General features: G+C 24.7%; 1 protein-coding gene across 3 annotated transcripts in view; it reads right to left on the reverse strand.

Annotated features, from left to right (window-relative positions):
* LOC112687017 (serine/threonine-protein kinase PRP4 homolog) overlaps nucleotides 1-21,936 on the reverse strand; it is a 40,354-nt gene extending 18,418 nt beyond the window's left edge. The window contains exons 1-7 of one of the 3 annotated variants that reach the window (XM_025559525.1): nucleotides 21,813-21,936; nucleotides 21,171-21,299; nucleotides 18,481-18,648; nucleotides 15,512-15,699; nucleotides 6,962-7,042; nucleotides 6,666-6,888; nucleotides 6,176-6,600 (exon numbers count right to left, since the gene is read on the reverse strand). In XM_025559525.1, the coding sequence (XP_025415310.1) occupies nucleotides 6,176-6,600; nucleotides 6,666-6,888; nucleotides 6,962-7,042; nucleotides 15,512-15,699; nucleotides 18,481-18,648; nucleotides 21,171-21,299; nucleotides 21,813-21,889 (1,291 nt within the window). In that variant the 5' untranslated portion in view covers nucleotides 21,890-21,936. Of the gene's footprint in view, nucleotides 1-6,175; nucleotides 6,601-6,665; nucleotides 6,889-6,961; nucleotides 7,043-15,511; nucleotides 15,700-18,480; nucleotides 18,649-21,170; nucleotides 21,373-21,812 lie in introns of all 3 variants that reach the window. The other 2 variants (XM_025559526.1, XM_025559527.1) reach the window with 2 other exon arrangements.
* Between the last annotated feature and the right edge of the window lie 1,498 nt (nucleotides 21,937-23,434).

A 23,434-nucleotide genomic window follows, 5' to 3' on the forward strand; every position in this document is an offset into this window, starting at 1 on the left:
GTCAAGAGATGACTTCTTTATTTCAAAAAGGCTATGACCATGTTACTAATTTTCCTATATACGCTTCCGCTAAGACAACTTTAAACAGGATTAAAAAAAGGATACTTGGTAATACATTAGATCCAAATTCAAAAGGAGAAATAATTGTACCTGATGATATTTCACAATTTGGTAACAATTACCAATTTTTATTATTTGACGATGATGTTGAAAGAAGATGATGTAGTAGTAGATGAGAAGTAAATATTGAAGAAAGAACTATTGCTTTTTCAAGCAGTGCTCAACGAGAAGCCGCATCTTCTTATACAATTTTTTTTTTTTGATAGAACATTTAAAAGTTGTAGCAAACAATTCCTACAAATATACACAAAACATGTAGATATTGGAAACACATCGAATGAAACTAATGTAATTCCAGTAATTTTTGTATTGCTTCCAAACAAAACAAAAATTATTCATATTCGATTATTTAAACTTACAATAGAGTATATTCCAAATTTCAACCCCAATATAATTAGTAACTATTAATTACAATTGATTTTGAAGCAGCAACTATTCAAGCGATTAAAGATGTTTTTCCTAATACTCAAATAAGTGGCTGTAATTATCATTTCAACCAATCTTATGGCGAAAAGTACAAAATATAGAACTAGTAGAAGAGTATAGAGATAATGAAGAAATCCACCTTAGTATTAGAATGTGTTCGGCCTTAGCTTTTATTCCACTTCAAGATATTGACGAAGGTTGGCTAATTATTATGGAAAACAGTCTTAATAATGAAAAACTTAAATTTCTTCATGATTATTTTGTAGAACAGTGGCTCGAAAATGCAATAATGTCAAAGAATATATAGAGTTGTTACCAAAAAAGGCATAGGACAAATAATATTGTTGAAAGTTGGAACAGCAAATCAATCAAACAAATTAATAGACCTCGACCAACTTTTTTAGCTCTATAAAAATTTAGTAGCTGAAGTGACTTATTGATTAATCGACATTTTTTAAATTTAGAAGGAAAGAAACGGAAAAAATGTTACATGGAACTCAACAGCAGAAATTACAAAACATTAAAATCATACGAAGAGGATCGAGAATTAAAAAAATGTTTAAAAATTCTTTCATTCATTCAAAAACTTGTTTAATCAAACCATAAATATTAATTGACATATTAAAGAAAAAAAACTAAATAGTACGAGTATTTATTGACAGTCCTAAACCTGTAAAAGTGTGAAGGAAAGTTATATTTTATTCTATTATATAGATTCTATTAAAAAGTATTGTTCACAATTATCAACAGCATACGCCAGTATTCTAAAACCATTTCATATGTATAAAAAAAAAGTGACAGCAATTGCCACCAAAAAGGTATTGACCGCAACTGTGCCGGAATCGTTAAAGCTTGATATTTTCATCCCTATTTATTAAGGTAATATATTTATCTTGACTTTTATCTATGCAAGAATTATAACTTATAACAGAAAGAACGTAAATAAATATGTAATTTATTTTGTTCCATTTCATGGATTTATAGGAATTCATAAATAATTAATAACAAATTTAATTTTTATTTTAGTTATAAATTAATATAATTATTAATTTTTTTTATTGATCTTTTTATAAAACATAGGCTTCTATGGCCTTTAGTTTAACATTAACTTAAAATTAGTTTACAAAGATTTATCTAATGTTATTGTATGGCTTAAATTTAGTTGTTTGTTGAATTTCTTTTATGAATAGTATGATGTTGGTGGTTGATTGAGGGTCAGGTCTCAGTGCTTCTCTGATTTTTTTGTAATATTTTTTCATCGGGTCTTCGTATTTTTGGCATTCAGTGATTATATGTTATACTGTGTAATCCACTCCTGACATTTCGCATATAGCTGGTTCGTTTTTTTATATGAGATGCCTGTGTGTGATGAATGTGTGCCCTATTCTTAGATGATTTAATATAGTTTCTTCTTTCCTCTTTAGTCCTGGATTATTCCATGTCTGTATGTTGTTTTTTATTTGGTTTAACTTTGATTTGTCCATAGTTTGAGCCATTTATGATTTAGAACTTGTTTGTTTTTTCATATCTTCGTATGTATAAGCCAGCTGAATTACCCGTCGTTGCCGGGTTTAAGTATAAAAATCTATGTAACCTAGCAAGATTAAATTTTGTTTAATCTATTGAAATTAAAATTAATTGAGATGGTTGAAATAATATTTTATACATATTCATTTAGTTTATAAGATAATAATTATTATCATAACCCATCGGTTCCCAAAATGTGCGCCGTGATGTCTGTACAGAGGCGCCACGCCGTCATGAAATACTATCTGGTCTAAAATTATCCTTATGATTAGTCATGCTATGACTTGAAGAAGGGCGCATTAAAAAAAAATCCTTAGATCAAAAAGGGCGTCGAGAGTTGGAAAAGTTTGGGAAGCACTGTTATAACCAATTCTATAAATTATAATTTTTAGCGGCCGTTTACGATAAGTTTTAGCAGTGAAGATTTAAAATAAATGTTTTACTAATAGTTTTTCAAAATGTTATCTAAAAAACTTCTATGTAGACAATATTCTTCGCTAATCTATCAGTAGGCGACAAAATCACCAACCTACTGGGTGAGTTTACGAATGAGCAAGCTACGTAGAACTGCCCATGTGAAAACCAGTTTTCTCGCAAGTCTATTCCTGCAAATTTGAGTCTGACCTTGGGACTTGTTTATAGTCATTAACAAGCAAACTTTGAGGGGAAACTGCAATCGTATAAATTCAAACGGAAGATCATTCGAAATTAAAGGAATTCCTGGTACAAACACAGTTTCCTCTTTCGCACATCCAGTTAAAATTGTGGCTTCCACTATATTGCGATATAAAGCTTTGACATTAAGCTTGTTTCCATTGCACAGTTTAGGTGATTTCAAATTTCGCGATAACATAATAGGTGTGCACACGCAGAATAAGCTTATAATATGGCATACCCGGTGATTTGAATAAATTTCCAAATTCAACCATATAATTAACTGCATCGTCTATGTTAACCACCGTATCTATCGAAGTATATACTTTTTCTTCCCCATCGAAAAACATCAGCAGTGTATCATTAATAGCCACCGGTTGGTCATTTTTTGGAGTGAGCATAGCACGTTCATATAACCATTCTATAAACTTATCACGGATAAGAGCAATATTTGGATAAATGTTTGATATTAAATCCTGAACCGTAGTTATAACTGTGCACAAATTTTCTGGGATAGTTATTATTTTATCAAATTATAGATGATTATCTATTTTCAATTTCAAGTAAAAGATCTGAAAATCTACCAGAAAACTTTTCCCTTTCCAAGTATATCCTCATATTTTTCGAAATCTTTATTAACTTCATCAGTTCTAGTCGCTTTTGGTACTACTGGTAGAGTGTGCCAAAAGTATCCAGCCTGCAAAATCGTTTCAACACCCATTAACCTTTTATTTCCCCTTATATCATTTAGATATCTATTAAGAGTCTCAACATCACCCTTATGTTCCATTGTAATTTCATCCCGCACTATTATTTTTGTATTTTTTAAAGCGTCCGCAAAATTACTTTGTTTTTAATATATTACTAACGAGAGTGACCGAAGTTGTTAGATTGAGAGGTAGTTTGAAGGTGGCAGTTCGACCACTCTCGAGCAGTGTAGCTGCGATTCCAAAAGATGCTACAGCTAAGACAATGTCACGAGTACTTTGTGACATTTGACTTTCGCTAAAATCAAATTGATTAAGAAAGTTTTTCTTTTTTTTTCTCTCCATTTTTATACTTTTAACCCTTTAACTTAACTCCATTAGGGATTAATTTTAAAAATCCATTCTAAATGGATGTCTACATTGTGAGACAAAACTACTGACTACATTTCATTATCGTAGCCTCAGCGGTTTTGGCTAAGTGGTTTTTCTCATATTTACAATTTTTTAACCTATTTAATGCTCTTAGGGGTTGAATTTTGAAAAATCCTTTCTTAACGGATGTCTACATCATGAAACGAGTCTACTGACCAAATTTCATACTCATAACTTCAACAGTTCCCGGCTTTGCGGTTTTTTCTATTTTTACACTTTTCAATCCTTTTAAAAATCCCTTAGGGGTTTAAATTCAAAAAATTAAGTTTATAGACAATTTTTATTTGTTCTACATTGTTTGTTCAGAGTATTTATACTTAATTTTTAAAAAATCAGAACAAAAAAAAAAAATTTTAAATTGTTATCCCTTTTACATTTTTTAACCCCCTTTAAAGTAGAATTTCCAAAAATCTTTTCTTAGTGCACTCTTACATCATAATAGTTATATGTATACCAAATTTTAGCCCGATCCGTTCAATGGTTTGAGTTGAGCGTTGAGTGCACAGTCAGTTAACAGCTAACTGTTTTATATATACACAAAAAAAGAAGATATTTAAAAGTGGGGTGTCAGGAGAGGAGGTTGCTTTTGACGCTTATAAGTATATTATTAATTTATTAAACGTATAAAGTCTTAAAATTGTTGTTCGCCACGAACAAAACATGATTCTGCGTGCCACAAAAATTATTTTTTTGTTGCAGCTGTATACAGTCTGTCAGATGTTTCAAGGATGTCATTATTTTATCTTTTAAGAAGAATGAATACTTCATAAAAAGAAATAATTTAGAAACAACATATTTAAATAAATAATCTCTAATGGGTACCCACTGTGTTTTATGTATGTATTATTTCATATATGTCCCAAGGACATTTCGTTGGGACATGCAATATCGCAATATGTTGTTCTCTGGCGTTACAGCAACATTGCTGGTCTTGTTAATTACCGTTATTTTGCAATGTACAAAAATCATAACCTTTGTGTTTTCATATAACAGACCCAGAATGACTTAGAATATAAATGCATCTACGCTAATTAAATATTATCAAAAAAACAAAAAAAAAAAAATCAAAATGTATCTCTAAGATCTATAGGTGATATTTAAACTTAGATAATAAAAAAAGTGGATAAACCATGAGAGTTTATCATATAGGAATAATCATTGAAAAAATTGAGGTTACAAAGGGTCTTATCACTTATTAGTTTGAAATTTGAATTATAATAGGTATAATTGTTTATTGTATACAATTCCACGATTCTTTATCAAATACTTTTAAAAGAGTATGCGGAGATGATGTTGCAAAAAAGTTGGACTTACTCCTTTGTGATAACGATGAATCAATAATATGTCTGAAAATATTTTACAACAGCTTATAAATGAACATATATTAGCAAAACGATTTTCAATTCAAATCGACGAATCATTAGTTATTGAAATTAATGTATCTACAACTAATGATCTTCGTACGTTATCGAACTTCTAATGATTATATCGAAGAATTTTAACTTTGTGAACCTCTATTAACAGCTACAACTGGCTAAGAAATATTCAAAAAAATTGATAATTTTTTTAAACTAATAATCTTACTTGGAGTAATTGTTTTAGAATATGTGTTGGCGGAGCCCTTTTGGGCGGAAGAAGAATTGGGTTTTGTAAACGAGGTAAGAAATAAATCCTTATGTTATTATATGGCATTGTTTTTTTACACCTAAAAAATTTAGCGACGCAAGCCATCCAAGAAGAACTTTATTCAGTTCCTAAAGATGCAATTTCTATGGTAATATCAAAAAATATATATAAAGTATAAAATCAAAAGCTGTTAATTATTGAATATTAATGCTACTCGTATATGCGATGAAATTGAGTCATAATACACTAGTTAACATCACTCAAATGTGCGTTGGCTTTCTCGTGGAATAATTAATAGTTAAGTTATATCACTGCGTACAGAAATCCACATTTTTTTATTCAAAACAAAACCACCCACCAGCCGAAAAATGATCCGACCCTATTTGGATAACTGAGTTACCTTTGTTGGAAAAATGCTAACGGACACAAAAAAAAAAAACAACTAGACAAAATAATAGCCAGTGTCGAATCTCAACCTGTTTCGTAAAATTTTTTATCCGTAATTTTCAATTATCTTAAGAACCTTTGAGAAATTAAAAAATTACTTCTTCAAAGTACCAACTATATCGGAACAATTTTTCTGGTCAATATCGTGAACCCAACTACACAAAAGAAAACACATAGCAAAATCAATGCATTTCTTGTTTCACTCAAAATTGAAAAAAAATTAAAATTGTACTGACCTCTACGCTTTATTGGTATTCGAACGGGTGGAGGCGGTGTTCTTCTTCTAGGAGAAAGGCGACGACGCCTGTCTCTAGAACGATCTCGTCTAGGTGGAGGCGAACGTCTTCTTCGAGAACGATCACCAGGATGTGGCAGACGATCTCTTAGAGGTGGCGAAGAAAGTTCACGTGATTGCGGTGGAGACATTGGCAAATGACCATGATTAGGAGGAGAAAATGGTCGGATATTAGGCGACATACTTCTTCTGTATGGATAATTGTTTCCAAAATACACAGGGGATCTGCTACGCCTGGAAGGACGATCTTCATAATGACTTTGTTCTTCTTTCATACGATGCCTATTATGATCACCTGATCTAAAGCGTTGCGTTTCTGGTGATCTAGGTTCTGGAGGGCCAGAAGAAAAGCTTTCTATTTTATGTCTAAAATAATAATACCGCATGATAAATATGTAAATTCGAATATTTAACAATGTGTAATTAATTACTGTTCTAAGAAATGTTCTGGCCTTTGTTGACGGTCATGAACGTTCCTTTCTAAAGATCGCTTAGCTCTATCTCTGCGTAACATGTCAGAATTAAAGTTATCTCTTTCAGGAGAGTAAGGCAGAGGAGGAGAAGGAGGACGACCCATGTTAATACGAGGAGATAAACTTCGATCACGAGACATCATCTGGTTGGGGCTCATATGAATTATTCCGTAATTTTTATCTAAATTACAGGTCAAATTGAAAAATATTCAGCAAACTAAATAGCACTCCAAAAACCAGCAAACAGTACTGACCTGCGCCGTTATCATAATGCATCTGCTGAGTTGGATTAAAGTGAGCTTGTCGATCATCAAAATTTTGATGGTTTTTTTCTCCTATAATTGCGAATAAAATGAAATGATTTAAAAATCGATAAAAAAAAATATAAGGGCGAAAAATGTGTGCCATATTGATGTTGTAAAGAACATTAGAATTAAAAATGATAATCCAAAAAATATGTGGCAGCACGAATTTTAACTAAAATATGAGCTAAGAAGTAAACAATAATATTTTAAAAATACTCAAATACGACTAATAAGTAAACAAAAATAGAATCCAATGAGGTTCTTATATAAATGCATTTGATAACAAATAAAGAAAATCAATATTATGGAATCATTAAGACTTGGAATTAGAAAAAAAAACAATACAAATGAATAATTACAAACAATGACTAAAAGAAAAGCTGAAATATTTATAACTTAAAACCCAATGAATAAGATATTTTCGTGATACCACTAATTTGTTAGTCCGAATATTACCACAAAACCAAAGGTGCAATTTGTCTTACCTTGAAATTCCATCTTTGAAAAATTAACAAATTCAAAACAATAATATTAAAATGTTTTATTTTTAATTAATGTTTAACAGCATAATTATGAGTACCAGCCAAATAACAGTATTTGTTTATAATAAAATATAAGAAACAATATCTTACATAATATATAATAGGCATTACCAGAAGACAATCTTTATTCGATGAATAATCTATACTCTACAGCATAATAAATTCAAAATAATTTACTTTTATAGATGAATATAATTTTAATTAATTGTAAGAGCAACTCATAAAAGTCTGTTTTCAAATTGTATTTAAAGGCATAATAATTTGCTAGAGATCACAATATTTTACATTTAATAAAATATATCATATCACAAAAATTAAATATTGATCCAAAATTATAATTTAAATATAAATTTAATTTTGAAATTATTAATTATTATAAATTAATATGAAATTTCATTACATTGGCTAATGGGTGGCTTTTTTAAATTACATGACAAAATAAAAATCTGTTATTTCTATGATTATACCGTGATATATTATATTTATATTGTTTATGGATACACATATTATGAAAGATATCCCATACAGGTTTAATATTTTATGTTGGTTATGCCTATCAGAGTGGATACATTTTTATCGAAAATAATACATACCTAATTTAACATTCTTTTACAAGTATAGCCAAATAACACAGATTCATATAAAATATATGTTTACTGTATTATAAAAATGCATTAGGTTAAAAAATTGTAACTACATTAAAATTAATTTTAATATTCTATTATCAATATCTAAACTTAAAATTCTAAGATTAGTTTTATGAAAATAAGATGATTTCTATCAATTTTTTAAAATTTCAACAAATTAAATTATATATGTAATGTTTAACTGCGGTTAAAAATAATTAAAGTAATTAAAAACAAATGTTTTTTAATAAATTTCATAAATTGAATTAACATCCAATGGAATAAATAGTAATGTTTATGTAATGAATTAAAAATAATTAAATGTAAGCATTTACAAATCATAAGTAGGTAGTAAGTTTCTCATATTGAAATGATAAATTAGTTATAATAGGCAAACATTTAATACTAATAAATAAATGGGATTTCATACTTTTTAGTTCATTTAACTAAATTGTCAGTTCAAAATGAATGTACAGAATGAATGCTGTGTTCCTTTCTTGATCAACAATAATTGTCTTTCATTTTTTTTTTAACACTTTAAATTCTATGAGTTTTAAAATTATAGTTGAAATAACACTGAACTGATTTAAAATAAATAATAATTAATCAAATTTTAACAATATTTACCAACAATTTTGGGACAAAAAATAAAACTATTGCTTATAAATATTAAATAGAATAAAAACGATGAAGAAAATTATCAGATTCAGGATATAGAAAAATAATAACGATTTTCATTACTGTTTTTATATAAAAAGAGCAAATTCTCAAAATTCATAATTCTCTCAAATATTAACAAATTATAAAATTAAAATGTATAACTAAATTTTATTTTATTTTCTCAAATGAATTTAATATCTAACAAAGTACAAATAAATATGTATGTTTATATTTAATTTAACAATTAAAATTTCAAATATATACATATAGTTCATCAATTTTTTTTTTTTATATTCCTAAAAACAAATACTACAAATACATTAAAAATATTTTTTTATAAACAAAATATATTGAAAAGTTCTCAATCAAAAACATGTTTATGTAAATAAATTAAATATTTATTAAACCCTATATTTTAAGTTTTTATACAACCATGTATGTATTTTAAAAATAATTAGTAAATATTTTTTCACCAAATATACTTCAAATTATTGATAGCTATATATTTTATATTTTAATTTAATAATGATTTTATTTGAATAATTTAGGAACATTAATAGTAATGTCATAAACTATACAAATTAATTAAATTTAAAAAATCATAATTTATTTAGAAAAAATAAAGTTTCAATAAATTTGTCAGAACATTCAATAAAAGGTCTTAAAATAATATATTTTTTATAATTTTTTTAATTTTAATTAAATTAAAGATTTCGGAATTACAAATAAATATTAATTAAGATATTTATACATTCAAATAAATTAATAAAAATTAAGATGTCAACATAAAAAATAAAAATGAGCAATAGTTATATTAATATTATATAACACTTTAGGTATTTTAAAACACTTTAATAGTTACCTACTCTATTTTAATGAATTTAGAATTTGTGTTAATTAACTATTTTAAGTTTTAAATGCAGTAAAAATTATTTCTATATTATTAAATTTGTAAAGTATACTAATACTTTCATCATAAGAAGTACATAGCAACTACAACTGAAACATGATTTATGTTTAGATTTAAACTAAAATATTTTTTAAAAAGAAAAAATACAAATCCCACAAATAATATGATTTTCTAATACAAAATTGAAGAGAGACAAACATTTTTTCTAAGAATAAAAATCTTTAAAAATTAAGACCAACTGTGGAATTAATAGTTTAAAATGTTTATTTTGTATACTAGAGTAGATTTTAGAGAATTTTTTTGGTGTAAAAATAAAGAACAGTTTTTCGGGTACAAACATAAAAAATGTACACTAATTTTAATGGTAAAATTGTTGAATGATTTTACATTATGTAACTGATTTTTACTGTATATATATTTTTAATAATGTATACCTTCAACAATTATTCTACAATTAGTGAGAACATATTACAATAATACAATATTTTTAATATGTTAAATTTTAAAATGTCTAACATATTAAAATATGTTTAATTCAACACATTGTATTTTATTCTTTTATTAATTCAAATTGAAAAATATATTATTTATTAATTTAATAGAATATACCATTTCCAATTAAAACAACAACTATTTACAAAAGTTTGTTGTCATCAGAATTTGTCCAAAATGTGTTAACTTAAAATGTATCAATAAATGAATTAATGCAAATATCACCAATATAAAACAGTGTTTGACAGATTTTAAAACCATAACTATTAATAATTAAATAAATTTATGAAATGAATATTGAATTAAATGTTGAATTATAACTACTAAATAATTGAAACGAAATTATCATTCGACTGGCAGTATTTTTAGGAAAAACATTTAATAAAGACAAATCACACCTCTGATCTCAATTTACTATACAAAATTATTTTTTATGTATCATTATCATTCTAACATAATACAAAATAAGGAATTGAGGATGAAAACAAAAATGTAATAATCGAAAATGTTTATAAAAATATGATGTTTCAGATCACTGACATAATCTGTCTCGTAATACATGTATCATAGTTGAATATATATAACATTCTTGTTCACTTACAATCATAAATAACATTAATTTAAAATTAAATTTGTATAATCGCATCAATTATTTTTGAAAATAATAAAAATTAGTCAAAAAAAAAAAAAAATGTATTGCTTATAATGAAAAGTAAATTTAATTTAAATAGAATAGTGTTATTTTGTAATATTAAACAGATCTTTTATTAATAAATAGTAATATTTAACTTTTTTCATTTAAAACAACATTCATATGTCAGTTTTTCAAAAAAATAAATAAATATAAAACACATACCTGTAAATTAAGAAAAAATATACATGACTAATAAAATTAAAAACATTTTCCATACAAAAACAATATAATTAAAAAATATTGATAATTTATAACAGAAATAAATATAATATGTAGTTAAATTTAATTGATTGTATTAATTATACAATATTTGATATTTACTATTATAAGTGAAATTAATAACTTGTATAGATGACAAGCTAGTTCAGCCAACTTTTGCTGTAACTTTTTTCCCAGTTTTGAATCAATGTTTACGAGGTTCTGGTTTTTAAAAACATGAAATAATATATTTTGGGAATTGTAAATACATATTCTTTCACTTATATGTACAGCACTAAATGGAATTATCCTATGATCTTATGTGTTGAAGTATGAACTACAGAGTGTACTTCGTCTTGAACAATAATGAAAATTATCTGACATCAGTAAAAACTTCTTGCTATCATAGTTATCCATATCTTCAAATGATATTTAATATTCATATCCACAACATATATTGTTCAATAATAGCATTCATACAACAATTTAATCATTTAACTTTAAATTAAAAAAGCATAACAATGGAAAGCTAATTAAAATAAATTGTTTGTGAAAAATAAGCGAATCATGATATATGAATAAAATATAAATAATGAAAACTTTACAATTTTATATTCTCATTTAATGGAAATATAAGATTTTTTTATTAATAAAAGTAATTAAATATTTAGAAATTTCAAATAATTTAATGTTTATAATATTTATAAAAATTAATATATTAAAAAAATATGTTTGATTAGATCATTACTGTGTACATATTTCATATACTGTCAAACAAATTGGTCTTTATTTAGATTGACCAATTGATGAAGATTTATGTTCATAGTTTCTATGTACATTTTTCTTACAAAAATAAAAATAAAAGTAAAAAATAAGATATGTAAAATAAAATAAATAAAAATAAGTTTATATTATGTTGTATGCTATTAAACAAAGTATTCAATACATTTTCAGTTCTTCTAAATATAGTTACAAATGTAACATAACAAATAAAAATCCTTAAATAACTCTATTTCCATCAATTAGACTTTTAAAATGTATACTACATATTTCATAACTAGTAACCCACAAAAAAATTTAATTAAATAAACTTAATAGTGAATTATAAAATAATTTTTTGTCCAATAAAACAAGTTGATATTAACTTTAATCACTGGTTTAAAAAAATAATTCAGTAAATGTATCAAATTAAATTCAGTCAATTATATAATATATCATCATATAATAGTATTATGTACATTTGAATAATATATTTTTTAAATCTGTGATATAAATATAACGTGAAATTTCTTAAGCGCATTTTTTCATAGGCTATTTTTCATATAAGTATTTTTCATCCAGTAATAAATTGAAAATTACACTCTTTATCATATAATTTAATTCACAGTATATTAAAATAAAAAGATCTTTTAATAATCTAAATACTTCATCAATTTTTTTTGTGGTTCATTACTTTTTTAAATAATATAAATTACTAATTTTTCAAATTGTTATGTGTTATAAAAGTAGATTAGTAACCACTCTAAATTGTGTATTTGATAATTAAAAATAAATATTACGCCTCAATAACATTTAACAAGTAAACATATTCCATAATTTTCTTTGATTTTTTACTTATTGATTTTTTTCAAATTCATCAAATTTTAATAGTTTGATTTTATTTTCATAAATAATTGTTTAGTTAGGATATTCGTTTGTGCAATCCATTAGCTCTGGGTACAAATATTTTTGTTACAATTGATCATATTTTTTTGATAAAATATAGTAATTTTATTTCAAGTAAGCTCTTCTATATTTTCAAATTTTTTTTTTTTTAAATTTTCATCTTCAATTTTTAGATACTAATAACTATAAATTTGTTTATTTTTAAAAATGTTAGACAAAAATCTCTTTAAAGATGTATGACCTTTTTATCATATAAAATTATTTTATATTATATATCTCTTTTACATATAATACAACATTTAACTTTCCATAATTACCATACTTTCACATAAAAGGAAGTGAGTTGGAGATACAGCATCCAAGTATAAATAAAATATAATAATGTACCTACTTAAAGGCAACAGCTTTGAAAATATATACGATTAAAACTAATAGGTAACTAATAGCTTTATAAATAAAATTAATAAAATCAATACATTTTGAATTTATAAAAATATATCCTACACCATTTTTAATGCATAAATAAGTAACATTTTCATTTTTTCACAAATAATATTTAATAATATTACATTAACGATTTAGTATATTTTAAATTTAAACATTAAAATACTGAAAATATTTATATTAATTACAAGATTATTATTAGATCATACTTAATACATTTTATACTAATAACCTGTTCAAATACATAACATATCGTTGTCCACGGAATAAATCTCTTATATGTAAAATTACCAAATTGAGATTTTGGTATCAATAAATTCAAAAAAAAATTATCTTTAATATGAATAAAACTCCTATGTGCTATCTCTCTTCCATATTTAATGAAATATAAATTAAATAATCTCCCTTGTATAGGGCTAATCATAAACATTTCTGGAATATCTTGAATGTAAATAAAAATATGATTGGCAATCACATTGGAGGTATTGTCATTTGTGTATATATTAGTGCCGTTTGGGGATAGATAGTCAAATGTTTTGTCTCTACTGAAAAGTAGCAATTTTTGACATAGGAGATTTATTACCGCAGACGATGATATATAGATTTCATATAAAAATATTAAATAATCATTATGTTATACAATGAATTTATGAAAATCAGGGGAGCGTCAGAGTGCCTGTGTCTAAATATGCCCAACCACCAGTTTATACTTGCCTTCAGTGGTCTTCCTTTTCTGATTGAAATAAATCTATGAAGAAGGAAATTCCCCTCCCCTTTAAAAAGTTTTAACAGGCTAGATTGATAAAATTGTGAAAAAATATACCTCGGCTGCTGATATCTTCTAATAAAAAAAAACTATGAGAGCCATATGGTAAAAGTTAAAGATCTATATTTTTTCATTTAAAACAAGAAAGTTTATATTAATCTTTAGATAGGTCTTAACTTGACATAAATACATATTTATGTAATAAATTAACACCATAAAAATGTATGTTTGACATATATTTAAAGATAAGAAATACTATGCTAATTAGCCTAAAATATAAAAACATTCATATATTAATAACCCAATTTTAACAGACTATATAATTTGTTGATAACATACATATATATGTATCATTAGATAAATATCATGATTAATCATTTTGGAATTTTCAATACCCTTTGTAAAAGCAGATTCCATTTGACTCTTGATTGCCAATGCTTAGCAATATAACAAACAAACATCATTGTAAGTAGAAAATAATTAAGAACTAATGTTTAAGTAATAAGGTATGTTGACTTGAAGCCACTCTAATAAATTATTAATTATGATTTAATGTTTCATATAAATTAAAATAATTATTTTGAATTTAAGACAAATAAATTTTAATAATCATAAAAATAATTTAATAAATACAATTACCAGTTTTAATTTGCTTATTAATTATAATAAAGTTAATAATTACTCTATAATAATCAAAATAAGGAAAAAATGAGTTAAATTTTTGACAAAAATTGATATAAATAAGTACTTTTCAGTCCATTTAAGCTATTAATAAAAAAATATCTATAAAACCTAAATTAAATTAAAAATAGTGTTGTGTGACTTATTGCAGAAATAAACATACTTATTTGAATGAAAGTTATTTATTTTAAGAAAAATAACTTATATTTTAATAATAATGTAGGTACAGAAGTTACTTTTCTGAAATATATGTATTTAACACAATGATTCTTACTTCTCTGACACTGCACGTCATTAAACTAATGTAAAAAGATAAGATTAACCCTACTGAAAAGTTGAATTACTATTAAAACCTGAAATATTAAGAATCTACTGATAATTTGAACAATATATCAGTATTACATGTTTAGTTTATAACATGCGATGAACACAAAACACAGAAATAAATACAATAGTAAAAGTTAATGAATGTATAAAAAAATTATTAAATCTATCACATCAATGCAATGGAAAAAATTATTAATGTGCCAAATAATAGAATAACCTTAAAAGAAATTATCAATTGATTTAATTACTCAAATTTATGAAAGTTCAAATCATGGAATTCAATACCAAAAGTAAAAATTTTAAATATTATTCCTTGAATCGCTTAGGCAAAACATAGTCCAACTGTAAAAAATAATAACATAATTCTTAATGAATCAATGATTTTTCCAATGTTAATGGAATTTGAAGGAATTTTTATAATTGGAAGTACAAATTCTAAATTAAGTTAATTTGTAACATATGAAAATACCATTTTTGGAATAAATAGTACCTACCTTTTGATCTACTAGCAGCTGATTCTTCAATAACATAAGCTTTTCGAAATGAATCATTTTGTTGCACATCAGCACGAATCATTTGTACACGAATATTTTTTAATTTATCCTTTTCTAGGTCATGCAATACATCAGTTTCGGGTCCTCTAAATCTTGGTTTATCAGTAGCACATTGTGACATTTGGTACCTAAGACAAAATAAGCACACAAAAATGAAATAAAAATAAATAAATAAATACATTCAAATTGTAATACAATTTAACACTGAGGATTTCAATTAAAAATTAATTACATCATGCAATATAACAATTATAAATTGAATCAGTTAGATTTACATTAATTTATATTTAATCCATTGTTGATTGATCAATAAACTGTAACATGTGCATTATTATTTATTATTTATTTTTAGATTTATTGAAAGCCATGAACATAAAACAAAATGTGTAAATTGGACTAATGATTAAAAAAATAGACATAAAGCCGATTATACTAAACATGCATATTGAAGAAAATGCTAAACTAATCCAATAATGCTTTATGATGATGTTCTATCTCTTATAAAATATTTTATAAAAATTGTTTAAAAATATTGATTTGTTGTTTATTTTTTTTACCTACTTAATCTATTATTAAATATAACTATTTATTAAATTGCTATGACATAAAATTTAGTTGAGAATATTTTATTATTTTTAAAATAAAATATATTATTGGAATTTAGCCAAAAAATTTGTATATCTTTACATTACAATTTTCATCTCGAAATTCAAGAAAAATGATTGCTTTCAAAATAAACTTTACAACTAGTTAAGTAAAGCCATTTTATACCACTTAACATTTTTTAAGATTTTTACTTTCTTAAATCTAAAAAATAATACATGTAAATGTTATAAAATTACACTATAATTTAAAAAATAACACAGCAATTACTAATTGGAGGAGATATTGATCATTCAGTTATATCAAAATATAAATTTGACTTTCTACTATTAACAAGGCATATATATCATAAGTGAATGTTAAATATTTAAATTTTAAAACTTAAATTTTTCAACTAGCAGACATGCATAAATGGTGCACAATATAATATATAAAACTTAATAAATAATAAATATAAAACTTGTTTAGTATGGCTTTCTTATTATTTTTTTTTTTTTTTTAATGTGGTTTTCAAATAAAAAAGTAGACAAATTTTTTTTTTTTATATTATTGATCTAAGCTTGGCAATTATGGCCATTGAGAAACAGTTGTAATAATGGAGTGATATTTAAGTAACATAAATGATAATTTTTAATACATTTTATACTAAAAATACAACTTGAAGATATGCTTTATCGCCATAATCCACCCTGATAATTAAAACATCAGATAATATTTAACCTCAGTATTTAACATTGTTAGGGACTATAAAAACTTACCATGCTCATGCATCTTTTTTAAGATGGTTATCCTGCAAAGAAAGCAAAACGCTGGAATTAGGGTTTGAAACAGAACCTATACGTTTAAACACACTTTATATGAGCCACTTAACTTGCTCACCCACAAGGATTCAAAATAATTTTTTTGCTCATATAAATCTCTTTTAATGAACAAATATAATATTTATTAATACAACTTATAAAATAACAAGTAATATTTAAATTTGTTTTATGTACTAAATATAAATTTTTCATTTTAAAACAATATAATTTTAGTTTCAAAAATAGTTAATACTCTCTATCTATTAATCAAAGGTAGGTGAAACCATAAAAAAAACTTTTATATTATCTTTTATTTCATTATGATAATGAAAATAATCTGAGATATTTAAAAATATACATTAATTAAAATGTTAGTGAAAAGCATAAATACTAAATTACAAAAGCTGTAGTTACCAAATAAAAACAATAATATTTAGTTACATATAATTCAACCTTCTAACGAATTCATGCATTTTGTTTACAAAATAACTGAATATTACTCTAATTAAATAAGCTAATTAAATAATAATGAAATAATTTTTATTAATATAACATGCATTTTTCTAAAGTCGTTTATAATTCTTATCCTTGCTCATTTTTTTCTGAGGAAAAATCTAATTAGTTCATAGCCACACTATAATAATTGCAAAACTAAAATTATACTCTAAGCAAATTTATTTACAAATATTAAATTTTAAAATTTACAGAAATCAGAATTTGAATTCAATATTTTTACATGTAATATAATTTAATGATAAGCCAGTAAATTCTATATAAATAAAATATTAATTTTAGTATTAACTTACAACATTGGACATTGGGATTGTAGAGAATTTTAAAAATTAATTAAAGTCATATCCATAGAAAATTGTTAAATATTATTTTTAATTTTGATGAATAAGATATTTTTATAAAATATAATCTAATATTCACACTATAAAAAATAATTTTTTCTTATATTAAATTAATATACATTAATGTTTTATTCGACAAATAATTGATATATATAAATAAATAAAAAAAATAAATGCTTAGCTTGTATTATTATGTTTGAAACCGGTCATACTTTACAAATATAATAATACTCCAGTTAAAGCATTTATTTATTTATTTATTTACTAATTTTTAATTTTAATTAATTTTTTTTATTATTTTATTAAATGAAGATTATTGAAATATTAGAAATTACTGTTTAACTGAAATATATGATGACCAACCAAAAACAGTATCTTCAGCAAAATCTAAATAGATAATCAGCTCTTTCAGTATTTATTTAAAATATTACTGTAGAAAAATAATTGTAAAAAAAAAATATATATATATCTTTCATTAATAGACTAATGTAACAAGTTTGAGAAATTCACATTTTAAAAACATATTTAGAAAAATTATAGATACATCAATTTTTCAAATACATTAAAATTCTTTAAACTATTTTACTATTTAGCTTATACTATAACACATAAGTTTTACTCTAAAATTAATTACTACCATATATATTCATACCTATCAGCAGAAGGAACAAAATGTTTCACTATTCGTGTACATTCGCCTGAATCAGGTTTCAATTTATTTCCATTTTCTCGAAATATATTCATTGAAGAATCTACATTCTTATAACATTCATCATCATCATCATCATCTGTTAGTACGATTGGACTATTACTTATATTCCTAAAGCGACACACAATATTTTATTTAGTGTAAAAAAAAGCCTATATCAATAATAAAATTAATTACCAACAAGAATTTACATGGTACATGTTTTTCGATAGATTTTTTGATACCTATTACTTTTGAAATTGAGTGATAATTTTCCTAAACTAGAATTACTCCATTTTAAATTATAATTATCAGTCAATAACCATTTAAAAAATTACAATAAATGTAGTTTCACAAATGTCATTAATAATTATCAACCTTTTTTAGGATTATAAGACATAAGTAGTTGGTTTTATTTCAAAAAATCTAAATAAAAACAGTGTACCAACAAAATTCAACATAGGTATTATTTGTTAAATGAGACATTAAAATAAATTTATTTATTATTTATTTTTTGAAACATCTATAATTTGAGTTACTTTGTAATTTATTGTTCTTGTATTATGGTGATATTTTTGTCTAAAAATAGATATTATAAGATTTATTTAAAAAATTCCAATTTAAAAATACTAGTCAATAAAAATTTACAAAACTAAATGTTTTAAGTAATTTTAAAATTACCCACTCAAATATTAATGTTTCAAATGTATTATTAAGTATTATTGTTTTAACTAAATACTACAAGTATTTATTTAATAAAAACAAAATTGTAGATAACAGAACCAAAAATAAGTATATACTACCATAATGGTATACATTTAAAAAAAAGTCATTATACATTTGATCCAAAAAAAAAATAAAATTAAGAAAAACATAATTAAAAACTAAAAATTAAACTGACATTTAGATAATAATGTCAAAAAAATCATATTATTATAATTAACAACTTGGAAATAATAAATCATTACATTTTTCATAAATTATCAAAATATGAAAAATGAGTTTATTTAATTTAAACGTTTATATAAAACCAGGTTCAATAATTGTTTCAATATTTTAATTAAAAAAGTCTTACTTGTAATATAAGATATATTTACAGTATTTCTTTAAATATATATATATATATATAAATGGGTGAATATATATTAAGGTATTCTAAGAGTAAAAATGTTTTATTTAATTAATTATATAATTATTCTTTTTACCATAAAACTATTCAAATAAGAACTACAAATCAGAATAGAACTTCAAATATAATTGACTCAAAATTAATTAATGTACTGAATACAGATATGAATACAAAATGCATAACTATTAAATCACTAAATTATAGATTTAAAACAAAAAGTCTGTTTTCCAAAAAAAAAAAAATAATAATATACAACATGTGTTTCATAAAAAACATTTAATTGTATATAATTCTAATTTATTTTATGAACTGTTTCATAAATTCCAAAAGTTCATAATAAAAAAATTTAAATGAAACTTCAATCAAAGTTTGTAATTATCCAAAATAAATTACATTAGTGAGCTCATTATTTATGAGTACTGGAGGAATGATTTCTAATTATTTGAACATTTTAATATGTCCACAATGACATAAGTTACTCTATGTGATACATAAGTAGCTTTTAAAAAGTAAAATTTAGTAGGATCAAAAATATATTTTAATGTAACAAATATGATTATGTGTGGAAACAAATTAAAACTTGCATAATTTTCAATAATCAAATATAAATTGTATTATTTGCACATGGAATGTTAAATATTTATTATTTTATCCATAGTCAGATATTTTTACTTAACTTAATTGTACATACATAACTAATGAAAGTAAGTTAAAATTAAAAAAGTTGCTTCAAATAAGAATGTTAAGATAATAAGTATTATTGTAACTACTGCTTATTTGTTTTCCCTTGAAAAGTATACATGATATTAAAAACTATTAAAATAATATCTATGCTGAAAAATATAATATATCAAACCAGTATTCAATAAAAATACTCGAAAATTATCAAGAAATATAATATTATCAAGAAAATGATTGTAGTTAAATGTTTATACATACTTTATAATAATTAAATAGATATTTACATTGTATTCCTTAACACCTTAGTAAAGAATCATATGATATTAACATTTAAATAATTCTAAAAATATTAATGAATAAAACCCTATTTTATTTATTTACTAAACAAATAATGTTTATCAAAAAATTATTAAAACTAAACTTTATTGTTAAAATAAATGTATCAATAAAATTCAAATAAAAAACAATCCTATTAATTCATATTTTCTACTTATATTGAATATTATTTGATTTACTGGTTAATGTATGTTAATAAATGTATAAATGATCATTCATGATCAAATATCAATTATGTTGAGATCAAAAAATTAATAAATCATAAAATGAGTACAAAATTAGAACATTAGATATAAAGTATTAAACATAAAGTACTACATTTTAAAATGTTACATTAGATAATTAATATTGAGCAAAATACCATAATCAAAAATTATACATTTTTCACGATTTTTAATGAAACACCATTGTTAATTATGAAAGGTAAAAAAGAAAAACCCACTTTAAGCATTAAAAAAAAAAAAACACCAAAAGAAATTGAAAAAATAAATATTTTCTGTATATTTACATTATTCGTGAGGGTCCAGCAATTTGATAATCATTTCTAGGTTGTCTAGATGATAATGGCAATGGAGGTGAAAACTGACCACCAGAATGACGACTTGATGATCTCGATTCTTTGCCTCTCTTAGGCATCCTAAGACAGTTTGGTAACAATGAATTTAATATGGAGAATTAAGTCACCAAAATCAAATCAATGCCACTAGAATCTAAAAGAAAAACATTTCATAAACACAGTATTCGAGACTACAATGTACAATTAAATATTTACATAGTTTTATGTATAATAAAACATATTAATGCTAATTAATTATTTTCCCGGGTCGTATTCGTACTCAATAAATACACAGAGATTATTCTTCTTTCCGTTAATCGAATTACCCATAAATTATTTGTACATATTATAATGTTTACTAGACAGTAATATGGAAAAACATAATAAAAACATTAGGACGTTTGATATTTATAAAATGAAACCTAGAACTGTTGAAAACATGAACAAAAAGTTACTAGGATTCGAACACCGCTGGCAAAGAAAGACGAGCAGTCTAGGTTTCAAACCGATTGGAATGGGTAAAAATAGAAAACAAATACAATTATCAGGCGATAATGGTGCGTGTGATATAACAGAACCAAAATAATAACTCACGTTTCAGACGCCGAACAGCAAACGAAAGACACAAGAACTTGTTGCAGTCCCGAGCGGCGAACAGCAAATGACGCCATGATGATTATCAGACGTCCGTAGTGGTCGGTAGCTCGCTACGACCGCCGCTAACAAATAATAATACCGGCGATGTGCGCAGTCGCAGTGCGTAACCCCGTACACGGCCGTCACCGCACGCCACGACATTATCGATACGTGTTCGGCCCACCCGTATGGCCGTGTCCAGTTATGTGGCGCGTTGTAATTGTACCGTGCGACATTCGCACGGCGTTATTGATTATTATTTTCTCTGATGGGATCGCACTTTCGACGCGCCGATCTCACGTACGCGAAAGCCCACCTGTTAACTTTGGTCGCCTGCGACGTAAATGACTTCTGCGATCTGCCTGTGACGGTTGTATTCGAGTTTTGATAATGGGGATGAATTTCAAATCTACGGGGAAGATCATGTGCGCCTCAGCCCTTACGGGTTAAGCCTTGGATAGTAGATACGAATGTAGAATAAGGAGAACACCAGTGACAAGGGGGCAGTTCCTGGTGGAACAACCGAGGTAGCGATATCGCCGTCTGAACTGTTGTAAATTTATTCCGGTTTCGTGTCTTAAGGCTGATATTTTGTGTAAGAGTTATTAAAAATCAACCAAGCTAAGCTAAAAATTGAGGCTACGCTTCTTTACTTGGACTAACTAAAAGTTTTGTTACACTACTGAAACGGCAAAATAATTACAATGTTATATAAATATTTGAACCGATTGTGCATAACAGCCAAAACAGGATATTTACCCAGTTAGAGCCATTCCGAGGGGGTCTTGGGGGGGATGTCTTACCCCTCCAACGAAAACACCAGTCGGCAATCGGACTTGTTTCATTATAGCCTAGAAGGACCTTATTTTACTTACGGAAAACAAATATTACATATTTCATAATACAGTGTATACACGAATAAAATGTATGTAACTACTTATAATAGAATATAATATATTATTATATACATCTATGTAGTTAAATTGTCAATTTTAAGAACGTGCAATACTGACACATATATATATACATGTTAAAAAGTAAAAATACGACTACATATAGTTAATTATACTATATACATAAGCGGAAATATGGTGAAATAAGTGAGGGGGGGCTGAGCATTATTTGCTTATTACACCTATAGGTACCCCTGTACGCAATTATCTACGCAATTATTTACTTCAACAAGGCAATTTACATAGTTTAATAATTTGACATATTCAAAAATTTAACAAAAAAACCAATTAGGTGCCTTATCTTAAACATTTTTGGAGTAGGTATTCTAAAGAGAAATTATTAATTAATAAAATTAAATAACAAATGCAGGTATTATTACATACCTATTATTAATATTACATTAATAACGATCGTTTCAAGTCATGGTAATAAGTTAGTAAAATCTTACGAATTTGATTTAATTTTTATCACAGAATATATTTTTTTAATTCAGTTATTAAAAATGCATTTTACAATTATAATAATTATTGTATTTTTAGTCACTTTACAATTTTCAGGGCTAAGGAGACTAATTTTTAATTAATAGCGGTATTTAAACATACTACAATGGATGGTTTTATCTTAAA

This window comes from Sipha flava, unplaced genomic scaffold, assembly GCF_003268045.1.
Source record: "Sipha flava isolate LNK unplaced genomic scaffold, YSA_version1 32_pilon_pilon, whole genome shotgun sequence".
Lineage (NCBI taxonomy): Eukaryota > Metazoa > Arthropoda > Insecta > Hemiptera > Aphididae > Sipha > Sipha flava.